This window comes from Primulina tabacum, chromosome 12 (assembly GCF_025594145.1).
Source record: "Primulina tabacum isolate GXHZ01 chromosome 12, ASM2559414v2, whole genome shotgun sequence".
Classification (NCBI taxonomy): Eukaryota; Viridiplantae; Streptophyta; class Magnoliopsida; order Lamiales; family Gesneriaceae; genus Primulina; species Primulina tabacum.
Window position 1 is genome coordinate 37,884,294 of NC_134561.1, and position 24,471 is coordinate 37,908,764.

Below are 24,471 nucleotides of genomic sequence, written 5' to 3' on the forward strand. Positions count from 1 at the left end.
GCATGTTTTTAACATATGAATCTCATAATTTCACAAGTATGTTCTATAATGTTACGTGTTATGATATATGAGTCACAATTTCACCTATATTACATGTATTTTGACATATGAGCCACAATTTCATTTTAACATATGAATCATAATTTCATAACTATGTTACATGTTTTGACATATGAATCACAATTTCACAATTATGTTAAATGTTTAACATATGAATCACAATTTCACAACTATGTTACATGTTGTTTTAACGAATGAATAACAATTTCACAATTATGTTACATATTTTAACATATGAACCACAATTTCACAATTATGTTACATATTTTAACATATGAACCACAATTTCACAATTATGTTACATGTTTGTTTTAACATATGAATCACAATTTCACAACTAACTATGTTACAAGTTGTTTTAACATATGAATCACAATTTCACAACTATGTTACATGTTTTAACATATGAATCACAATACATGTAACATAGGTGAAATTGTGACTCATATGTCATAATACATGTTATATAGGTGAAATTGTGACTCATATGTCATAACATGTAGCATTATAAAATATACTTGTGAAATTATGTGATTCATATGTTAAAAACATGCAACATTGGTCAAATTGTGTAATTATCCGTCAAAATTAAGTAATTATTGGTCATATTTGTCAAATCCATATATTCATGTGTTAGAAAAAGGGTCGACCCAAAATCAACATGAGTCAACCCAAAGATCATGTAATGACCCGACACCACTCACCCGCGACCATTACTCATAGGACTTTTCGAGCCCAGGCACTGGAGCTTTTACCTTTCCAGGATTAGAACCCAAGACCTCCTGGACATATAGGTCTTGGCAGCAATCCTGGTAAGATAAAAGCTCCAGTGCATGGGCTGGAGAAGTCCTATGAGTAATGATCGCAGGTGAGTTGTGTCGGGTCATTACAATAAAAGGCGCATTTTATTGTAATGACCCGACACCACTCACCCGCGATCATTACTCATAGGACTTCTCTAGTCCAGCACTGGATATTTTACCTTCCCAGGATTAGAACCCAAGATCTCCTGGACATATAGGTCTTGGCAGCAATCCTGGTACTAGTTGAGCCACTAGCCCAACTGGTACCAAGTCTCTTTGAACTATGTAATTATGCTAGGAGGTCATGTGTTCGAGACTTGGGGAGGTGTCACTCCACCAATCTGGTGTGGAGAGTCATATGAGTAATGACGCATGGAAAAGTTCAGTGAGGGAAAAGGCCTCAGTGGGAACCCAAGATGGGACAACGCCCCCGAGGGAGATCAAGATCGGGATAGCCCATGGTCGTTACAATAAAAGGCGCCAGTGGGAACTCAAGATGGGACAAGGCCCCCGAGGGAGCCCAAGATCCAGGAGGTCTTGGGTTCTAATCCTGGGAAGGTAAAAGCTCCAATGCCTGGACTGAAGAAGTCCTATGAGTAATGATCGTGGGTGAGTGGTGTCGGGTCATTACAGATCAACCTTGGTCGACCCAACGTAGACCCAAGTTGCCTTGGTAGACCCAAACTGCTACTTGGTAGACCCAAACTTGGGTCGACCAAGGACCTTGTTGTTTTTTGGGTCGATCCAAAGGCTGAAACTTTGGTCGACCCTTGTTGCTTTGCTTTTGGGTCGACCTAAAAGTATATCCTACAAAATTCAACAAAAATAAAAAAAATGAGAATAAACAAAAATTAATAAAATTAAAAAATAAGTGTGGCACACCAAGTAATTATGGGTCGACCAAAAAGAATTTCTTCTCGGTCTACCAATATTATGTTGGTCGAACAAGAAGAAATTCTTCTTGGTCGACCAAATTTGACCTATAATACTTGGTCGACCAATTCTTCTGGGTGGACTCTTACTTTTTCTCAAAGTATATTTTGGGTCGGCTTGACAGATCACGATTTGGAGAAGAAGGGGTAGATGACTCGTAAATTTTAATTGGGGAAAGATATGTGTCGGCCGAAAAGAAAGAGAAGAAGAGAATTAATTAAGTTAAAGAGTTTAATTGCTGTTAATTTAATAATCAAAAGTCAACTCACAATTTCTTTAAAAAAGGTCAGAGCCCTTGTTTTTTAAATATTTTCTGTCTCACTCCTATTTTTTTAATTAGCCCATAAAAATTCGAACCAAACCAAATATGAAATCTGAATAAACCATGAAATATTAGTAGAGTAGGTATCTTGTGAGACGGGTCAATCCTACCGATATTTACAATAAAAAGTAATACTCTTAGCATAAAAAATAATATTTTTTCATTGATGACTCAAATAAGAGATCCGTCTCACAAAATAAGGCGATAAAAGTTCCTAGATTGAGCTTGTTGTGTAGTAGTTCACCAATATCTTTAGGAAAGAACTCTGAGTTTGAGAATAGAGTACAATACATTGTCTCAGCTAAGTTTGGAGAAACGCGAACAATAGCTATATCTGATGATAATGACTCATATTGCCTGTGAACCGGTTGTACCAAAACCATGGGATTTCGGAATTCGACATAATTGTTTTTTTGGGTAAACAAGCTTCAGGAGGGTTTGTTGGTACATTCTGTAGCCATGTATGCATATTCTGCACCTTTGTGTTTACACCAACTCTCCAATTCTTGGACAAGTTTTGTTGCAATTCCAAGGCGGCTGTAGTAAAATCAACAACCCCATTAGGACAAAATTAAAACATTGATTATATATATATAAAAAAAAACTTTAATGAAATTAACTATAAGTGAATTCAGTATTTTATAAACTCAAACGATAAATGTTAACCAGAATAAATATTTACCATAAAATATGTCTATTATCATATTAATATTGAAAACCACAAAGATATTTCCAGTTGAAGGAAATATATAAATTCATATTCCCTCAAATATATATACACATACGAAAATGGAATGTATTATAAATTATAGAGATGGACAAACCTGTGGGAAGATGACACCCTGAGTCCCAGGATATAGGCCAATTTAACATACATAGGAAATTCATTCGAACTTAATTTTCCACTAGTCACTGTTTTTATGCATCCCCTAATAACACCAACGATTTCTCTTCCATTTCCATGTTCCGTCACCTATACATTTTACATCAACGTTGTTTCATTAATATATTAACCTATGACTTGTAACTCGTCTGTAAGATATTGTAATTGAAGCAACATTAAAGCATAAAAGTCTCAAACCAACTCTCACAACTTTTGAGTTGTATTATTTGATTTTAAAATGCATCTATATCAATTATTTATTAAAAGTTGCATTGTTAATGGACACATTCATTCATGAAAAGATACATTCATTCATGGAAATACACATTGATTCATGAAATGACACAACTCTCCATTGCAATTCTTGTCTATCCTATAAATATATGTTTTCCCATACAATATGATTGTTACATTATTGTATTGAAGGGTTTGTTGTATCTTGGGAGTAATTTGCTGCCAAAACTCATTAGCAAACTTTGAGAAGTGAGAGCAAATAAAACCTTAAAAGAAAATATTTTTAATACGCCTCAAACCCGAGTTTTTCCTTACACTACTTCTTTATTCTCTATTGCATATTGTTTTTCTCTATATCAACCAACATCGTCTCACACTAAAATTTACGCCACTCTGTTGAAACAAAATCGCCTCTCCAAACATAATATTATATATATAATAATTTTTACTACAATGGATCGAATCAACCCGTCTCACGAATATAGATATGTGAGACGGTCTCATAAAAAACTTACTGTTGGGATAAATCAAAAAATGGAGACAATAAACTCTTATAATTGTTTTCTTAAAAACTTGAGCTAGAATAACTCGTTCTTGAAATGTTCAAAAATGAAAGAGCGTCGAGAAATTATATTGAGTTCGGATCAAAATCGAGTGGAAACCGAGCAGAAGAAACTCAAAATAATATCTCTAAAAACGATTAAACATTTTGAAAAATATTTTAAAGACAAGCAAGTTGAATGTAAAAAAAAAAAACGATTTTGTTGAAATATATATCACACTTTGTATACGATATTTGGAATTTGAAATAGCACATAAAATGACTAAACAATAATTTAAAACTTATTTTTTTTAAAAAAAAAAAAGTGATATTGTATATATTGATTTAATGATTTACTTGTCAAAGTACAATGGAGCGTCGAAAAATAAAAAAAATAAATAAAAAAGAACAACTCAATGACTTTGGAAGTGGAATATATTGATCAGTGTGTAGAATGAAATTGACTTTTAATATTTATACACTTCATAGAACGTTGTCGACATAAAATTGGTTCCACATTTAATTTATAAAAAAAAATGTCTTAAAAGGAATTATTTTAGATTTAAAAAAAAAAAAAAAAAAACTTAGAGGGAATTACATGAGCTTGGGCATATTCTATATGGTTGGAATGTGATCTTCCACTATTCATTTTTTAGGATTTTTTGTTCTCTTTTCTGAAGTTTAATTTGATAGTGTTACTTATGTTGGATATTAGAATATTGGGTTATTATGAAATTTTAAGCAACGATTTGAAGATGCAAGGAATCGACGACGTTTGGTGTGAATGATGTGATTCAAAATCATTGCATCGTCTTTCGACAATGTTTGGTGCAGATGATGTGATTCAACATCATTGATCATGCCATTACCTATTGACATACAATCTCTCTTTTTTTGGGGTAAATATATGAATAATCTGTATATTTAACAGATCTTTGATCATGCCTAACAAGAATTCATTAAAGTTTCCTATGCAATAGCCAAAGGCAATGAGAAAATCTGGACTACGGTCTTTACAGCTTCAACATCTATGTCTACAAGTTTCCCTGTTTTAGACGATATTATGGCACATTTCTTTTCCTCTGCATTCGGGACGAATACCTTAGCCTTATCTTCTGAACCAAATAACGCCACACTGCGCCAGAAATGTAGTCAAATTAACATGAAATCCATCCATTACTATCATATTACACATCTGAAATTAGATCATGCTTCATTTTCACTTATTCTTTTCGCTCCTTACCTCGGTTTTCCACGTGTGTTCGCAAGTTGTATGGCAGCTGTATTTGTAGCTATCACTCCAGCTGAATCATTTATCAGAGCAGCAAGCTAGCACAAGAACAGAAGGTAGATGGTAAGTTCTACTGATTTGACCATAGTTTCAATTCCCCTAGTTATGGTTTTAGTTTTTCTTCATATTTTGCAGCAAGAAATGTATGAAGACTAGATTTTTTTAATGTCTTTGAGGGTTATAACAAGGCCATATGGAGAAGGCAAACCTGTCCAGGGGTGGTGATGAACACTATGCTAGCACCATAACTTATGATTTCTTCAACGTTTTCCCTTTCTTTCTCATGTGGGATGACGAATACCGGTGTGAGACCCCTGTTTACATTGTTTGATCCAGTAATTTACAAGTTAGTGAAAACACAACTCAAAAAATGTGTTCTGCACTAGTATCAGTCAGCGTAATAGAGAATATAACACCAAATTTTGAAAAAAGATTTAAAGCAAGTAATTTATGTCATTCAAGCTTGTACACCTTATCCCACTGGTTATCTCGCCCCATATCTCAAGGGGTAGCAAGCTATCAGTATCACCCCTGGATTGCATTGAGGCCTTGGAATCTGATTGTATCCCATGAATCACTATATACTTCCCCTTCTGCACACCGGCATTCTTGTACTTTGCCTCAACAACCTCCTTCAGCTTCCTTGAAATCGATACTTGCAGAGGAGGCAGGGGCTGCCTTGGTACGTTACGTGCTGGTCTCCCCAGCCAATCAATCATCTCATGATACCTAAAACAAGATCCCAAAATAGTTAGGTAAAAACCATAGGATTAGAATTCTGGGAGGTTTTTTAAGCTCACATGTGGTAACCACCCTCGGAGAGATTCATGCTATCAGCTGTAAATGTTTCAGAAAGGAATAGGCCCGCTCCTACAGCATTTACATTGGGATATACATAGCTAACTCGGTCCCGAGCGGTGGACATGAACAAGAATGCAGCATGTCCAATCCCTGCTAATTTGGTCGATAAGATCATATCATAGTACCTACTCTGCAAGCAAATGAATACCGGATCCTAAATTCGGACACTACAAATAAAAAATCAATTTCACAAGCTAGAGTTAAAGAAAATCTTGCTATGCAATCCACACAATAGAGGCATGTAGGATCAAGAGCTGGTCATTTTTGTGAAAGTTCGTATCAGTTATCAACTCATCACCCACATTTTAGCCTGTGCAATAACAGAACTGTTACACATCGATAGCGACTCTGTTCACAGCCTGAACAAAGTTTAACATAACTAATATTTGAACCTGAACTCCAATTTTATCTAGTTATTCCAAGTCGAGTCCAAAGTTTTACAAATGAACCAGTTCTGTTCTAGAACTCCATAAGAATTTGAGCTCGGTTTGTTGTGCTCGATCTAACATTTACCTCTGTAAAGTGAAAACACAAAATGTCGCTAGCTCGAAGTCATGCCATTAAAAATACTAACCAAGAACATTGAATAGACCCTACATAATTATGCATTGCGAACAAACCTTAATAACTCCAATCATGTCAGTATATTCTACTGGATCAGGCCAATCATCATCTAGATCATACTCATTAGCCCACCTCACATTCTTGTTAATCTCATAAGTCTGTTTCCCCCTATCCGACGCAACAATATCCACCTGCACGCCAGGATACCTATCCTTGATCAGCTGAATCGCCGGAAAAAACAGTAGGTTTTCATAAACACCACCCGAAATGACGCAGCAACACCTCCTAACATCCCCTCTGATCTTCAACCCCAATGAAGCAATTTCTACATTATAACCAGCCGGGAACTTGAGGAATCCGTACGGGTTATCCGGGTTATCGGGCGGCCTCGGATCCTCTTCCTGCTTCCCATCTGAGAACAGCTGGCCGTACTCCATCTCAGGATCGTCGCCTTGGTCGAAAGGGTCCAGCCATGGGTTCTTCTTCTTGGCATTGGGGAGGACGGAAGCGTACTTCTTGGATTGTTTTCCGGGATTCGTTGAGAATGCGAGATGTGTTATCTGAGTTGATGGGATTGACGGAAGGATCGTGAAGAGAGGTGGGATTGACTTGGGATTAAGAGAAGCAGTAGCCATTGTTGGCGCGGAGATTAACGAATGTTTCGAGTGACAACTGAGAAGCCTGTGAGATTGTCTGCTAGAAATGAAACGTTGGATTTGAATGTGTGACCAAGGTTGGATAAGTGGGTCCAATGTCTTATTATTATATACTACCACATATATAAAATAATAGTCAGACAAAAAATATATATGAAAATAGGGAAAAAACAAAAATTTAAGTGAGGAGATCTTACGGATCGTATTTTTTGTGACATATTTCTTATTTGGATCATCTGTGAAAAAATATTACTTTTTATGCTAAGAGTATTACTTTTTATTGTAAATATCGATATGATTGACACGTCTCACAGATAAAGATTCGTGAGATCGTCTCACAAGAGAACTACTCTATGAAAATTTGATGGGTGATACTCTTGCTACAATACTTAGTTTTAAATATATACAAGTACATTGATTCACGTGTTTTGTGATTATACAATATTTTTTATAATTTATTTGTTTATATCTAAATGAAGATCAAAATGTAATTATAATAAATAGTGATGAACTACACTATAATTTTGATATATGAATTAAAAATAAATAAATAAGAAAAAATATCCAAATAAAAATTGAACATACAACTTGATGCTTGGAAAATTAACACTTTATTAATATATATAATTATTAAACAAAACATGACACCAAAGATTAGATACTAAAAATGTTTCAAACTTAATAATACGATGATATAAATTTATCGTTATGAGTAAGAACTTTTGTATCATTAGTTCGATTTGACCTTTTTGATAATGTGAAAGAGATTTAAAAACAACGAAAATAATTATGATTACATATTTTCTTGCGATTCATTTTGTTTACACCGTGACGTCTCATCCTAAACAACCTTAGGATGACATCTTTCACTTGAAGATAGTGTAGTATGATAAATTTCTTGGCCTATTTGAGGTATTATTATTATATTGACATTGTATGATTTAGAGTAAGGTTTTAAATAATAATAATAATAATAATAATAATAAATTATTATCTAAAGTAATGTGAATACAAATATTTTTTTATTTTTATTTTTTTGAAAATTGTAATAAAAAAAGTGCTTAAATCTAAAGAAAAAGTGAAAAGTCCCACACGTTGCCCTATGTGAAGTGGCAAGCATTAAACGGTTCGAACCTTCAATCCGTCCATATTTGTAAACTCTCACTCACTTCTCTCTCTGAAACATCTACGATTAGCCGCTGTCTATTAACCGCCGCCCGGAGTCGCCGCCGCCTAGGACTAATTGCCGTCGCTTCTCCTGCTACTGATTATGTGGTCATATGAAATTGAAGTGCTCTTTTTAGTATATGTTTAGTGTCCCGATCTCGTGCACGCATCTCCTTCACTAAATGCAATTTCAAAATCTCTCTTGAAAAGCCCTAATTTACCTCAAGCTATGATCTTGACATCTCACTTCAGAAACACGTATTTATTCGAGTAAATTGACAATGTCTGGGGCGCCGAGGGTTAAATTGATTAATGCTGAAGAAGTGGAGGCTCGACCGGTGCTTGGACCAGCTGGTAACAAAGCCAGATCTGTGGAATTACGGAAGCCGATAATGAAGCTGACAATTGGAAAAGTAGAAAAACCTTCAGGTATGGATGAGGTCAAGGGGAAGAAATCTCCGGCGACATTGCCGAATATGGAGACGAAGACCGAGAAAGTTTCCTCACCGGAGGGTTTGGGGAAGAATGCAGGCAGTACCGTGTCGATTCTGAGGCAGCGGCAGCCGAATTTGTCCCTTAATGTTTCATGTTCTTCAGACGCCTCATCCGAATCTTCTCAAAGCAGGGCGTCAACCGGGAGAATTAGCCGACGAAGTGCTACTCCGAAGACCCCGCCTATGCGAGGGAAGTTGATATTTAGCTCGAAAGTGGACAAATTTGGAAGAGTTGACAGAAATGGGAAAGAAGTAAGGGGCGAGAATGAGGGCGAGGTGAACGGGGTGGGTGTGGTTCAGAAAAGGTGTGCTTGGGTGACTTCTAACACCGGTATGTGCTATGCATGCTTCTTGAATTTGTAGAGCTAGGTATATCGTGTTTGGTGGCCTGGCCTGGTTCCTTTAGCATTTTCGTCATTTCTTTTCTTGAGATCCAACATTATTTGGTTATGGTTCTTGTTGGGTATTTTAAGAGTATTAACGAGTGCGGTAATCCCTTCTACCTAATCTTCTGGATTTACATTCTTCATTTGTTTATCTTCGTCGTGTATGTTTTGGTTGGCAGTCTATTTATTATCTATTTTGAAAATATGTTCATTTATAATGGACAGTCATCTGTTAGGGCATGTAGTTACACAGATATCAATGAAACAATTAGCTATGCAGAAATGTCGCATATAGGACCTCCAGCATCCTTGTTGCCTACTAATTTACGAAAATTTTCATGAGTAATTACTAAGAGAAAAGGGGAACTGGAAAGAGTTGTGTTATAACCCCTTGAAAGTTTCTTACAATCTTGAATTCTCAGAAATTCTTAGTGTCTCTTTGGCTTTATTAGCATTCGGTCGCACAGCATAACGTTTTGGGATGCCACACTTTGAAATACAGTCTCATGACCGTGGAGTTTTTTTTATCAGTGAGTGGATGAGGATTTTTTCTGGATTGGTGTTCTGATTCACATATTTCTTAGTGTATTAGTCATTTAATATGTTTTATAGAAATTTAACCTTACAATTTTTGCTCTCCATCATTTCTGAATTTAAGAATTTGCTGTTGTGCAAGCATTTATCATTATGGATTACCGAATATTTGTCTTCTGTGTGCCTCCACTACAAAATTTGAGATAAAAAGAAAGAAAAAGAAAAACAACTAATAATCCACAACATTGTCCCATTCCTTATAAATTGATAAGAATAAGAGCTCTTGGAGTATTTTATTTTTACATCGAGCATGCAGGCTTCTCAAGAGTGAAGCAAAATCTCATATGTTTTTTCCCCCTAAAAATCTGATTAGAAGCACAAGGTGATCTGATGTGAACTATTCGATGTAACTTGGTTTGCAATTACAGGCTCCGTTGGCTTTCGCTATATGTAGTTTTTTCTGTTGAGGAAATATTTCCATAACTTCATATATTTTCTCTCCTACCTAATTTGCTGAGTTCCCTAAGTGAGATTCTTCCTTAACTGGAGAGCTGTGTGTCAAATTAACTGATGTTAGAGTTTTTAGTTATAGGTAAAAGGCTGGTTAAAAGCAACAGCTGATGACCCAAATCGCTAGAAGCCTAATAAAAAAAATGTACCTACCAGAATGTTTGTGCCTGTAGAATATGAAATCCTTTTGAGTTACTTCTGTTGTTGCAGATGTGATTTTAGTATTTGTCAATTTGTTGTTATAATTATGATTGGTGTATAAGATATATATTCATATAGGTTTATTTTTCACTTTTAAATGACTGTTTTTCATGAGTTGATAAAGAAATAAAGTTATGTCTACAGTGGCCAATGAATGTTTACGTATAGCTGCTGCACTGGAAGCAACAAATGCCTTTGAAGCCCATCTCCTTAAGTCAACCCATTGTTGTTGATATGTATGATGCTGCCCAGAGATGCGATGTCTTCTAAATTGTCTTGAATGAAAATATATTTTTATTGTTTTCGTGTTGCATTATGCTGTCGTCCCTCAATATAATTTGGTGACTTGCGCTGCCCTTTGATTACATGATGCCTCTGAATCCTTATTTAGCTGCATTTGAATTTCCTTGTGCTGATTGGCTTGCTTTTCATAAAAGATCCATCATATGCTGCTTTCCATGACGAAGAATGGGGACTTCCTGTTCATAATGACAAGTATGTATCTTCTGCGACTGGTTTTATTCTGTGTTTTGCTCAATATAGATGGCATTACTTTTATTGCTTGCCCAATACTCATTCATCTGCTTCTGACAATTTGCAGTAAACTTTTTGAATTGTTAAGCTTTTCCACTGCATTGGCTGAATTAACTTGGCCTGTCATTCTTAGCAAAAGACATTTATTCAGGTATCTTAGCAGTTAGTTTGACAATAGACATAATAAGTAAATTTACAGTTTTGTCTTATTCTGTAGTTTCATGATCCTGATTCATTGTTTATTTTTCGGTATTCAGAGAAGTATTTCTGAACTTTGATCCTGTTGCTGTGTCAAAATTAAATGAGAAGAAAATAGCAACACCTGGAACTTCTGCAAGTTCTCTTTTGTCTGAACTAAAGCTGCGAGGAATTATTGAAAATGCACGCCAAATTTGTAGGGTATGTATGATTTCTTATTTTAAAATTGGATAGTTAAAGTTCAGTGGAATTAATATTTTTTTTCTGAAATACCCTAATTTCTTGTTTTGCTTATCGGACCTGTGTCATTTGAGTGGAAAAGATTGAGGTGGTTCATATCCCGAATCTGTGTAGGGAAAAATTAATCATTCAAACATTAGGTTAATTGTCTGTCGCTGTACGATACCAGTTACTGCCTATAAGCAATTTCGGTTGTTCAAGTATTACTGAGTCTGATTGCTTTGAAAAACTTGCTGGAATGTTGCCAATGGATTCTTTAGGAAACTTAAAATTTCATTAGCTAACAGAACTGACAGCGTTGAAGACTTTTTGCTCGAAGGAGGTAATTATTTCGTTGTAAATTTAACAGAAAATCAAACCATTTGATTTAGAACTGTCTTAACAAATGTTGAAGCAAAAATTCTGTACAGATGTAGAATCACTAGGAAACGTAACCAAATAGTATGCAAGCTAGCAAATGAAGCTGCTTTCTCCAAATCATCTGTAGTCTCAGTTCCCAATGTGATTGCATTCTTTCCGTGGGAGAAACTTGTTTGTGCTAGGATAAGATTTCCCAATTTTGTATTCTCCACTTTAAAATATTGAATGGTTGGTCTAATGTTCATGTATGTGTACTGATTATGCAGATTGTAGATGAGCTTGGATCATTTGACAGATACATTTGGGGTTTTGTAAACTACAAGCCCATTGTTGGCAATTTCCGCTATCCTCGGCAAGTTCCAATTAAGATATCAAAAGCAGATACCATAAGCAAAGACCTAGTTAGAAGAGGATTTCGAGGAGTTGGTCCTACAGCCATCTACTCATTCATGCAAGTAGCCGGAATTACAAACGACCATCTCATCAGCTGTTTCAGACATCAGGACTGTGTCAATTCATGTGATCCAAAGGATAAGAATGAGGGAACCACGTCTATAAACGAAGATAAACGACCTGATGATATCTTGGAACTTGAATTAGCTAAAGATATTGATGATTTGGGCTTGTCCGTGTAGGAATGTTCTTGTTTTAACTCTTCTGCCTGTAATTTATCATGTGAAGATCGTAGTTTCCCACACTTCTGATTTGACTTAATGTTGGACAAAGACTTGTGTACAAATCGTTATAAAATGTTCGTTCTTTCATTACCTACTATTCTTTCTTAATCAAGTATATTCTCTGTTTAGTGATTATGTTTGTTCTTTTTTTTTCCTAGTGTAAAAGAATGTTTTGGATATCAAATTAGTTTCAAATTTCCTTTAAGAATATGCTCATTTGCTACATATGTTTCAATCTAAAGCAATCATCTATTTTCACGAATTCTACTTTGAAATCTTCATTCCTATACTTACGTCACAGCACTCGAGAAGAATGACCCGTTTCCATGTAACCAATTCTATGCTAGACCGAATTCAACCGAGTTACGCTATCCAACTCGTTTTGAATTCTTCGATCAGGCGAAGTAAAGAACTCTTCAACTTGGATACATATAGATATAAATCACACAACTGCGTCCTCTTTAGACCCTTTCTTTTTACCAGTTCACATCTTCTCATTTTGTCGAAGAAACTTTCCTGTGATGGCAGCTGCCAAGGCTGCTTTGAAATTAGGATCCTTCGTCAAAGTTGAAGCCATCTGCTCCACGAAATAGTGTTGGAGTTCTGGTGCATCAATCTGACCCATTAAGTTTCTTGTTTCTTCATGACTAGTCTTCGGTTTTGTCAGGTCAGGAGTGATTGTTGGACCAGATGAACTCGAGCTAGGCGCTGTGCTAAGCGTCATGCCTCTATTGGAACCGGTGTTTGGCTCGAGTTTTGAAGGTTGAGGATGATTGTGCTCTCCTTCATAAGTTGCTACTACTATTGAGTGATCTTCTACGCTCCTCTGAACCTGAAAAAGAAACGCGACGCTTAGAACTCTGTCTTCATTTTCAATCGATGTTTGCATATGTAACACGTTATTATGTGCAACAAATATTCCGAGTGCTCCAAATTACCTTCTTTTTGACAGGGCATGTAGGAGCAAAAGAACACTTGAAGTAAGCTCTTGGAGAAGGGTTATCCCTGGTCACCTTCTGTCCATATTTCCTCCAGTGATACCCATCCTTCACTATCTATAATTAACAGACAAATATCATCTTTCAGCACCAAGAATTCAACCAAAAAATTCCGGTGCATTATAAAAAGTTACACGATCATTCAGATCACAGTCGTCAAGAAGATCGAACTTACAAGGCTTGTATCAGATACTTCTGTTCTAACACAAGTACGCGAAATCTTCGGTTTGATGTGTTCTTCCTTGCGTTTCTTGGACGAATCTTCACCACTAGAGCTGCTCTCAGAAGCGCCAGTATTGTTATTTTTTTCGTCAATATTGTTGTTCCCACCATTGTTGATGCTGCTTTCAGCTTTCCTCTTCTTCAATGCTACTGTATTGTTATTGTTATTAATATCCGCCCCAGAATTCTTGGTTGTGTATTCCAGTAATTGGTTCCTCAGTTCAGTGCAATTCTCACACATTGCTGTCAATAATTCTGTGAGCTTCTTGTTTTCAGCAGTCACTCTGTTCAGTTCCTCCATCAAAGCATCTCTCTGAAATGTGGAAACAGGAAAGAAATTGTCACACCAGCGCCATTCAATGGAAGCCAGCATGAATAATTTGATCTGTTTAATTTTCAACACAATCCCTTTTCGTTTATACTCCAATTTCTTTGTCCACTTTTCGAAATCTTTTTATTCAGACCTCTGAAACAGAGGTTGAGTTTATGTCAGTTTGTGAAGCATGTCATAAGATGACACAAAGCATTGTACCATAATCATTTTGCTCTCCAAATTTTATGATTCCCCAAGATTCATTCTTGATCTGTTCCACAGAAAATACTTGAAATATAATCCGTAGACCCTTATCAAAATTGTTCTTGATTCGTGAGAAAATACTAAAATATGTGTACCAAGAAACTATATCATCAAGTCTGTGTAGTTTACTCACCTCCTCTTTCACTGTCATATCTCTTCCCAACTCGAACAAATTGCTTCCCACCTCTTGTTTCTGCACAAACCCAAACAAGCCTCAGAACCAGAGCATTTCACACTCTATGATATCACAAAGTCGAGAAAAACACGTACCGGTATAATCGGGTGGTCCTCGAGAATTCTGAGGGGTTTGGCATTAAGATCCAATGAAGTATTCAACAGACTAGTGAACTCCATATCCATCAGACGATTTTCTAAACTTCTTCTGTATGCAAAGTTGATTGCTCCTTGACCTTGAACAATCCCTTGATTTTCTTGAACTTCTTTTGTGTTTCAATGGCATCAGTACTCGATGAGTTTAAGGAAAGGAGAGGCTTTTTATAGAGAATAAATGAATAAATTTTGGCACACGAGTTGTGGGAAGGTGGGGAGGAAGATGGAAATGGCTGTTTGAGTTGGCATGAAGAAGTCAAAACCCAACGCCGTTACTAGAATCAATAGCTTTGACCATTTTCAATTTTGTTGGTCTACAGATAAAATCGGATATCCGAAGCTTCAGAAATTGGATATATTCAATCAAAATTTTATTTTCATAATTTTTTATTATAATTTTTTTTAAAAAAAATTAAATTAAATTAGATCCTTTCACCTATCAATCTCCACTTTATTCTTTACGTTAAAACCTATAGTAGGTGGAGGCGTGGAGCTTGTCTGATACTATAGTGGACGACCGCATCATTTCAAAATTAAAATTTGCATATTTTATATTTGATGTTACAAAAAAAAAAAATCTCCGGACAGTTTCATAAGTCAATTTTGAGATATGTTTCTTATTTGGATAACTATAAAAATGTCAAAAGTGTTATTTTTTATTGGAGATATAAGTATGATTGAATCTTTGCACAGACTTAGATAAAAATCTGTGAGATCGTCTCACAATAGACCTACTATTGTTGTTGTTATATCTTTTTTTTTGTACAAATCCCGTGTCGGATTATGACGACTAATAGATACAATAAACTCTTATAACAATTTGATATAACTATTTATGTTAATATGAAGTAGTTGTTATATGAGTTTATTGACTTGAGCTCTAAATTTGACATCTTTTAATTACAATTTTTTTCATGAAACTCTCGTTTATTACATTATCATGACTTGCTTATTATGTAATAATAATAATAATAATATAATTTTACAATTGATTATTAAAATTGTTCAACTTCACATATAGAACAGACATAAAATTTAGTTTAATTTTGTCTATTTAAACAAGTTAAATGATGGAAAAATCCATAACAAGTGCTGATAACTTGATTATGTCAACTTTGAAAAAAGAGTAGGTCTTTTGTAAGACGGTCTCATGAATCTTTATCTGTAAGACATGTCAATCCTACCTATATTCGCAATAAAAAGTAATATTTTTTCATAGATGACCCAAATAAGAAATATATCTCACAACCCGTGAGACTGTCTAACATAAGTTTTTGTTTCGAAAAAATTAATACAATAACACAAACACTATGTTCTGATCGTTTTTTAACATAATACGCGTACGATAATCGCTAAAATCAAGAACATGGTATATGATAAGTTTTATAAACACAAATATGATTTGAGAAGATTCGAAACATGGATAATGCATGCTCTTCTTTTGGCAATAGAAAGTCAATCCCACCTTTGGTAAAGAAGGAAGAAGAAGAGAACGTACGTCCTCTCACCTGGCATTTTGACCAAATATCTCTCTCTTTTTATATAATTTTATTTAAAAATAAATATTGCTTCACCTCCCAATTTACGCGCATTTTCCTCGTTTTGGTTTATAATAATAATTGGGAACTTTGACGCGTAATAAATTATTCACGCGTTATGTTCCCAATTATTTTCTTAATTGCCATTGATTAAAAAACAAAAAAATTTGTGAAACCGTTTCACGAGACAATTTTATAAGACAGATTTTTTATTTTGGTTACTCGTTAAAAAGTGTTATTTATTATTCTAAAGATAGGTAGAGTTGATGACTCCTTACAAAGATGAGACGGTCTCACAAGAGACATGTTATAATTAAAATACAATGAATTTGATTTTAAATCATTTTTCTATTTTTTTTATAAAAAAATACTTTTAATTTCTTTGATTATAGTAAATTAGGAAATATATATATGAGACATCAAGATTTGTGTTTACTTTTTCTTTCTACTTTCTCTATGTTGTTAATTACTTTATAAAAAATGTTATATGTATAGTGAGAGTTATAAATCTGGTTATAAAATATATTTGAAATTACAAAATTAAATGTTTTACTAAATTAATTTTTCTTAAGGCTAGTGAGATATGATAGACATAGGTGGGTTACAATTTTTTTGCCAAATAAAAATGGATTAATTTTTTGGTTCTTAATTGTTCCAAACATAAAAAAAAAAAAAAAAAAGAGAGAGACAATTATCGATCAAAGTAGAAACATGATTAAGGATTTTTTCCAGTTGAAAGAAAAAATCGTTACAATTAGTTTCGAATCCAAAATTTCGTCTTTAGCTAAAATCTTGATGGCAAAAACTTGTGTGAGACGGTCTCACGGGTCGTGTTTTGTGAGACGGATCTCTTATTTAGTTCATCCATGAAAAGATATTACTTTTTATGCTAAGAGTATTCCTTTTTATTGTGAATATCGGTAGGATTGACCCGTTTCACAGATAAAGATTCGTGAAACCGTTTCACAAGAGACCTACTCGATTTTGACATAAATAAGGAATTTTAAGTTGAAATGATTTAGACAGATTCCTCACACGTTGTTCTAGGACATGACAGAGGTTAAAGAATTTGTCTTTAGCCACGAAACGTAATCTACGGCTCGTCTTGTCGACGTATTTCACACGAATCATCAACTCTTCCTTATTGTCCAATCACTCTTGCATATAAGTTATACGTTAATCTTGTCGTTATTTATTTTATATATATATATATATATATGTATATATATTGTTTTTATTTTTTCAAGATGGCAACTTCAAAAAGACAAGTCAAGCATAGTATAAATATTTATTATAATTTTTTAGTTTTTATCTTTGTAAAATAATTAATATTCTCCAATACAATTAATTTGATAACGTGTCAAAGTTGGCTAGTACCCATTTTATATATATATATATATATAAGTGTATGTTTTTAAATTTATAGAAAAATAAAGGTGGTGATCAGTTTGTCATTAATTACATAAAAAATACAATTTGAAATAATACTTTTTTATTAAAAAAAATTTAGAGTTGGTATGATTTATGTAAAGAGAATTTTCTAAAGAAACTTGAGCAAAAAAATTGGTAAATTTTTTTTGTTTGTACGATCTAATAAATTGTGTTCAATTGACTAACAGAAGTGATTTTAATGAGTTTAGTTAATTTGGCTGCTAGTTTTGGAGTGTAGCATATAACATTACATATGACTTTGACATGAATTCCACATTGGGTCCTCCCCACCCACCATGCATTTTCTTGTCTCCATTTCATTTACTCGAATCCGAAACTCATTTGTAACAATCTCTCGTTCATCTAAAAAAACCAAATTTTGTTTCAAACATAATTTCCACCCTTTCAAATAAAAGACACAAAAAAACTCTTTTGAGAACGTTTCACGAATCAATTTTGTGAGACAGATATCTTATACGACTCGATTTGATTCATGAAAAAATATTGATTTTTATGTTAAGCATTAACTTTCACTCTAAACTTGGGCCAGATCTATTCATTTCATATATATAAAGATCTGTATGACAGAAAAACTGCTCAGATTTTAATTATAATTTGTGTGATCGTGTGTGTGTGTTTTTAATAAATTAAAGCACTTCCATGTACCTAATAAATAATTGAACATGCATATACAATGAAATAACCATTTGTTTCACACTTACAAAAAGGTCAACATTTCAATAAAAATCAAGGTAGACTCTGAAATGGGCGGTGTGGCCTAACCCACTTGCAATCCTCCTTTGGTTTAGTTCATTTTATATATCCTATCATTGTAAATAAATTAATTAAATGTTGTGATTAATTCACGTGACAAATTAAATCAATTTTTTATTAAAAATATGCAATAAAATATTGGTTTTTTAATTATTTATATATATATATATAATTGGATTGTAATCCAATCCAAAGACTGAAAAGATCAAATCTAGCAAACTCAAAGACTAGGACCAAAAACTAAAATTCAAGTATTTACAAACTTCAAGTTGGTGGCACGAATGTTCATTGAACCATATGCATTTCCAAGTTGCACAAATTGGTCCAAATACATTCACTTAATTTTATAGATGCAACCACCATATATATATATAATAAGCTCCTACCCGCCAGCGCGCGGATAGATAGAGTGTGCGAAGGGGATGGATGTCTAAGATTCCCGAATGATTTTAGGAAATATTTTTGAAATGACCCGAAAAAATAAATTCACAACTCTCTTTTCTCACGTCATCTCTATATTTTATGGTTCGGAATTTTATTTTTTTGATACAACGAGGGTTGGAGATTTAATTAAACCTAACATATATAACTAACTAAACATTTCACACAAGTGGTGGAATTTGAACCCAAGATCTTGAGACCTTAAGGTCTTACCCTTTACCACTAGAACAAGTGATCCTTGACTAAAGTTGGGATGATTTCGAGTGCGCATGCGTGAATGTTACTGACAAGCAATTTTTCATTCATGTTCAATCAAAGAAAATGGTAACAAAACCTAGTGCTATAGACTTTTGATTACATTATGCTGCATTTCTAACTCTTCTGTTGGTTCAGTTGGCTGAGTAACAGTGATTACACAAAAACTCATGTGAGATGGTTTTACGGATCAATTTTGTGAGACATATATTTTATATGAGTAATTTATTTTTTACGTCAAATTTATTATTTTTATTGTAAATATGGTGATGGTTGTCTCGTCTCACGAAATAAAGATATGTGAGACTATATCACAGAAGATGTACTCGAGTTATTAAATAATTGGTGTGCACGTAGTTTGAAACATAAGAAATCCAAAACTTTGAAGCATATAGATTGCACCAGATGTGTGTTTGGGTTTCCAATTTTCACACGCATGTCACTATTTTGTTTTTCTTTCTTTTGCTTTCTGTGGTTGAAGTCTTCCCCCATGCTATAAATGGAAGTAGTTTTCAAGACACGTAGCACGATTTGATTTGATCTCTTTTAAAAAGTGATGATAATGTGCATGTATTTAAATTATATTTGATCATATATATGTTTTATATGTTTGTTTCTTCTTACTCTGACAAAGATAACGTATCAAGACTAAAATTTGATAATATTGAATATCAAAATCGCATAGAGAAAAACATATGACTAATACTGCAGTTTTCCTCCTTCTCCTGAAAGAGGTACTTCTATTATAATCTTAGAAAAATTGGATAACATTTTTATGAAAAAAATGGAGACATGATATTCTCCTTAAATTTGTGTCAAATTATTTATAAATTTTGAACTTTTATATTTAATGCATAAGCGACCTCGCTCTCCCATCCAGGGTTCGTAACTCCTGCGAGGCAAGATAGGTCATCACCTCAAGGCCAGCCCTAACAGGGGTCAAAAAAAAATTTATTGGTCTCATGTTGTTGAGGCTTGCAACTAAATAATTTGTGCATTGAACATTTAAAAAAAAATGGACATTGATCCATCGAGAACATGATTAAATATAAAGATTGTGTTCATTGGGAATTTAATCCAATTGTGTAGAGCTTAAACAATAAAGCTACACAGCTCATTAATTAAATTTTTAAAAATTTTGTATACATAAAATGATAATGTTGTCCAATATATTTATTATTGTATCTCGTGTCAACTCGTTAGTTAAACTTTTATACTTCATTTGTTGATTATTTGGCATCTTTTATTGAATTTAAGTAGTTGGACTCATTTCAAAAAATAAAACACAAAAAATTGTGATACTTAAATATTTTATATATATTTATTTTCTATTTTCTTGAATAAAATATTATATATATATATATATATATATATATATAATTTAAAATAAATCATATATTTTTACAATATTGGTTCAATAATTTATCATTTTCTTATTTTGATAGTTTGTATTGTTAAATTTCAAGTTTAGCAACGTATCTTATAATTTTTGGCAATTTCAAATTTTTTCCAATATAATTGTTCATATGACACTGCATTATGTTAGAGCCATGTTGATGTTGTGGCGCACGAAGAAAAAATTGCAAAGAGATAAATATATAACTCGTAAATTATATTTTCCATATATTTATTGTTTGGTTATTTTTAATTTACAAACTGAATTTTACGGTTATTTATCACAATAAGATTTTTTTTAACATATTGTCTCAGGGCCATGTGAACCACAGGTACGGCGTTGCTCCCATCACTTCTGGAAATGGCCAAGGACTCGCTAGGGTGAAGCAAAAGGCCTTCGTCTACCCGCGACGGGTTTCAGTGCATGTTCTCGCAATGCTCTTTGATCGTTTCGGCTGTCTACATATGATTTATCTCGATTCGTGAATGTAGATAACTTGTCTAGTGGGGGTTCGAGGGCGAGAGTTAAAGTTGAATTTATAATTTGTCTAGATCAGATGTAATATGTATATTCAAAATCATTAGATCATATATGTCTTACATAATTTATGAGGGATCCATATCTTATTTCAAGTTTCATTTAACATAAATAAAAAAAAAAAAAATTAGATTTGTGGCCTTCTAGATTGACGTTTGACATTCAAACACCCAAAACAAAATTATGGCATATACGAGAGATAAAAACTTGTGTGATATGATCTCACGGGTCGTATTTTGTGAAACAAATATCTTATTTAGGTCATTCATGAAAAATTATTACTTTCTATGCTAAGAGTATTACTTTTTATTATGAAAATCGGTAGGATTGACTCGTCTCACATATAAAAATTCGTGAGATCGTCTTACAAGAGACTTACTCCATACGAGAATCCTGTGGACACAAATGTGAAAAATGTTGACCATTTTTTTATAAAGGTAGAATCATCGGTCAAAAAAAATATATTAAAGAAGAGATTAAATGTCAAATCGCAGGAGTATTTTAATCGATTATAGCATTTGTAATAAGAGATAAATGGTAGCCGAAATGGGAACAGTGTTTTGGTGAAAATGAAAGGTGCGAACCAAATAAATTAGATACAAATCCATCAGTTTTGGAATATATCAAGAATTAAGATTGCTAAGTACGACTTTCTATCTTCTCAAAAAATTGAAGAGCATGTCTCTTGTGAGACGGGTCAATCATATTACAATAAAAAATAATACTCTTAACATAAAAAGTAATATTTTTTCATTGATGACCCAAATAAGATATCAGTCTCACAAAATATGACACATAAGACGGTCTCACACAAGTTTTTACCAAAATTCAATGAATTTGAGAGTGTAAAGGATATATGCACAAATTTAATTTCTACGTTTAATAACGTTTTTTTCTTGATTGATTAACTATATGTAGGATTAAACAATTGTCGTTTTTATCAAAAGTTATAGTTGGTTGTAACGGTGTGACTCAGATATTTTAAACTGTTTAGCAATTCAAACACTATGTTTCGATTTTTCTACCATGATGAACAATTATAGTACCAAAATAATATTTATCTCGATAATTGTACTACTTGTAATCAATAAGAATCGAACTCGTGATGTTTGCTTTGATACCAATTGTAGGATCGAGTATTTGTCGTTTTACTTATAGTTGATGGTAACGGTGCAACTTAAATATTTTAAATCATATAACAAGCTCAAATATCATGTTTCGATTGTTCTACTAGCATAAACAATTATTACACTTCAACATAATATATTCATTTTAACTAAATCTTTGAAAGCATGCAAACGTTTTGAATGAATTAAACAAGGATACATAGGAAATTTGTTCATAAATTTCGTTTCTCCAATGATTTTGTGGAAAAACTGAAACAAACAGGAATATGGGAAGTATAAATTATTTTTGAAAGATATATATACTTTCAATTTTAGATTAAAAATTATTATCAATTTGAGGGTTGACTTTATTATCATAGTTCCTATGTCAAAAAATTTAATTAGCACAAATTAATTGCTATATTTAGTTATATATTATGATATTAGGAATTATTTATAAGTTGACTTGACACGAAATCCTAAAGGTCGTATCGGTGTTGCTCGTTTATACTTGACTTTTTTTCTAAAGTGGTAGTATTTTTTTTGAATTCGATTATCTGAAGTTTTAAGAAAAATTAATAATTGGATTGTGAGCTACACTACTATGATAGTATATATACAAAACGTGTCTTTCTTCACGAAACGGATCGATCCGATCTATATTTGTGAGCTATACTGTTATAATATTTTGGCAAAAATTGTGTGAGACGGTCTCACAGGTCGTATTTTGTGAGACAGATATCTTGTTTAGGTCATCCATTAAAAAAGCATTACTATTTATGCTAAGAGTATTACTTTTTATTGTAAATATCGGTAGGGTTGACCCGTCTCACATGATAAAGATTCGTGATACCGTCTCACGAGAGACCTATTCTAATATTTTATGTACTCCTCTTTACTTTTAAAAGTTGATAAAAATTAGTAGCACGGTTAATCATTGCATAAAAAAAATAACAGTTTTCTTAAAATTCAAAGAACAATATAACTTCTCGATTTGGGAATATCTGATATGAGTCAAGCTGATATTAAAGTGTTGACGAAGTTATGTATCATGCTTCTATTAGTAGTTACAGGTTTTCAATACTAGAAAATAATCGGTTTGTAGTTTAGTTGACACCAAGATTTTCGAGTTGAGACAAGGTCGCGAGTTTGAGTTTCATTTGTAATAAACAACTCCATTAACTCAACAACAAAAAATCTAAAGGTTGATTTTTTTTTCTTAATTTTAAATTTTTTTTTTTTTTTGGAAAAAAACACAAAAAACAACTTAGAGTTTCTTTAAAAATTTTAAGATATATAATCTCAACAAAACAATCGAATTTGTTAACCAACAACCCAGAACTTAAAAGGCTCAATCTGACACAATGGGCCAGAACGTTCCTTGTTGCATGTGATAGCCCATAGATGGTCCATTATTTTGGGTCCAGTAATATTAGGGGTAAACAATATTGGCATTGGCCCAATAATTAGGATCGGGCTCGATATACTGAGACATTATTGGGCTGGAGCACGTCAAAGCACCACCAACTGCACCAAATAAGTGGACTTATTGTATGTTGTATTTTTAAAAACTATAGTTTCAACTATAAAGGAGAGAGCTATTTTTTTAATAAAAAAAATAGTATGTATGTAGTGATACAGTTTAACAGATCTTTATCCGTGAGACCCTTAAAAGGGGTAACTATACTCATATTTGTAATAATAAGTAATACTTGAGGTATAAAAGTAATATTTTTTCATGAGTGACCTAAATAGGAGATCCGTCTCACAAAATTGAATCATGATACCGTTTCACAAATTTTTTTGTGAAAAAAAAACACTCACGCACACAACAAGACCTTTTAAAAAATTACCCGATAAAAATTCACTCGGATTCCATTAAAAATGTGATCTTATAAAAACTTAATGTTGTGAAAGAAACAATTCCTCAATTAGGAGCCATATCATTTATGTTGAGCAAATGAAGTTTTTTTGTGTACTACTATGTGCTTGCTATGCTTACTCTTTAACCACTCGATAGAATATAACTTGTTGTTTTTGCTAAAGAATGAGCCGACTGATTTGCTGATCATTGTACGAAAACAAAACTAAAATTAAGTAACTCCAATGTTAGGAGTTTACAATCTTTTGATATCGAATGTATCGTGTAGCCATAGAACTCATTGTCATTAATGAAGGGATTCAATTGATACATAATCAAAATTTAAACATACACCAGGTTACATCGGAATCTCTGTTGGCATTGTAAATAGTCATTGCCCCAACGGAAGACTATGGTTATCTTGGAGCCAATGCTGCAAACATCATAAACATCCTGGTATCTCATGGCCATTTAAATCTAAAATTATTATGCGCACGGCGAATGATGTTGCGGACTTCGCTAGCTTCTTTAGCTATTTATTCCACCCCACTTTTGT

The 24,471-nt window shown here is 33.3% G+C and overlaps 3 protein-coding genes and 1 pseudogene across 3 annotated transcripts; 1 reads left to right on the forward strand and 3 right to left on the reverse strand.

Annotated features, from left to right (window-relative positions):
• Positions 1 to 2,255: 2,255 nt before the first annotated feature.
• Positions 2,256 to 4,425, reverse strand: LOC142520428 (putative N-acetyltransferase HLS1; annotated as a pseudogene).
• A 191-nt stretch (positions 4,426 to 4,616) lies between these two features.
• LOC142521056 (photosynthetic NDH subunit of subcomplex B 1, chloroplastic) lies at positions 4,617 to 7,195 on the reverse strand. The gene is made up of 6 exons (XM_075624241.1): positions 6,549 to 7,195; positions 5,868 to 6,058; positions 5,539 to 5,796; positions 5,276 to 5,381; positions 5,020 to 5,105; positions 4,617 to 4,911 (listed from the first exon to the last, which is right to left on the reverse strand). Exons 1-6 carry the CDS (start codon positions 7,125 to 7,127, stop codon positions 4,746 to 4,748), a joined length of 1,386 nt encoding a protein of 461 aa, XP_075480356.1. The 5' UTR covers positions 7,128 to 7,195; the 3' UTR covers positions 4,617 to 4,745.
• Positions 7,196 to 8,249: 1,054 nt separating this feature from the next.
• Positions 8,250 to 12,927, forward strand: LOC142520498 (uncharacterized). Its single transcript, XM_075623491.1, has 5 exons — positions 8,250 to 9,140; positions 10,878 to 10,935; positions 11,042 to 11,125; positions 11,232 to 11,373; positions 12,039 to 12,927. The coding sequence occupies exons 1-5, from the start codon at positions 8,597 to 8,599 to the stop codon at positions 12,405 to 12,407; spliced, it is 1,197 nt and encodes a 398-aa protein (XP_075479606.1). The 5' UTR covers positions 8,250 to 8,596; the 3' UTR covers positions 12,408 to 12,927.
• Positions 12,837 to 14,805, reverse strand: LOC142520499 (putative WRKY transcription factor 40). Its single transcript, XM_075623492.1, has 5 exons — positions 14,517 to 14,805; positions 14,380 to 14,439; positions 13,623 to 13,982; positions 13,388 to 13,504; positions 12,837 to 13,281 (listed from the first exon to the last, which is right to left on the reverse strand). Exons 1-5 carry the CDS (start codon positions 14,604 to 14,606, stop codon positions 12,934 to 12,936), a joined length of 975 nt encoding a protein of 324 aa, XP_075479607.1. The 5' UTR covers positions 14,607 to 14,805; the 3' UTR covers positions 12,837 to 12,933.
• Positions 14,806 to 24,471: the final 9,666 nt, after the last annotated feature.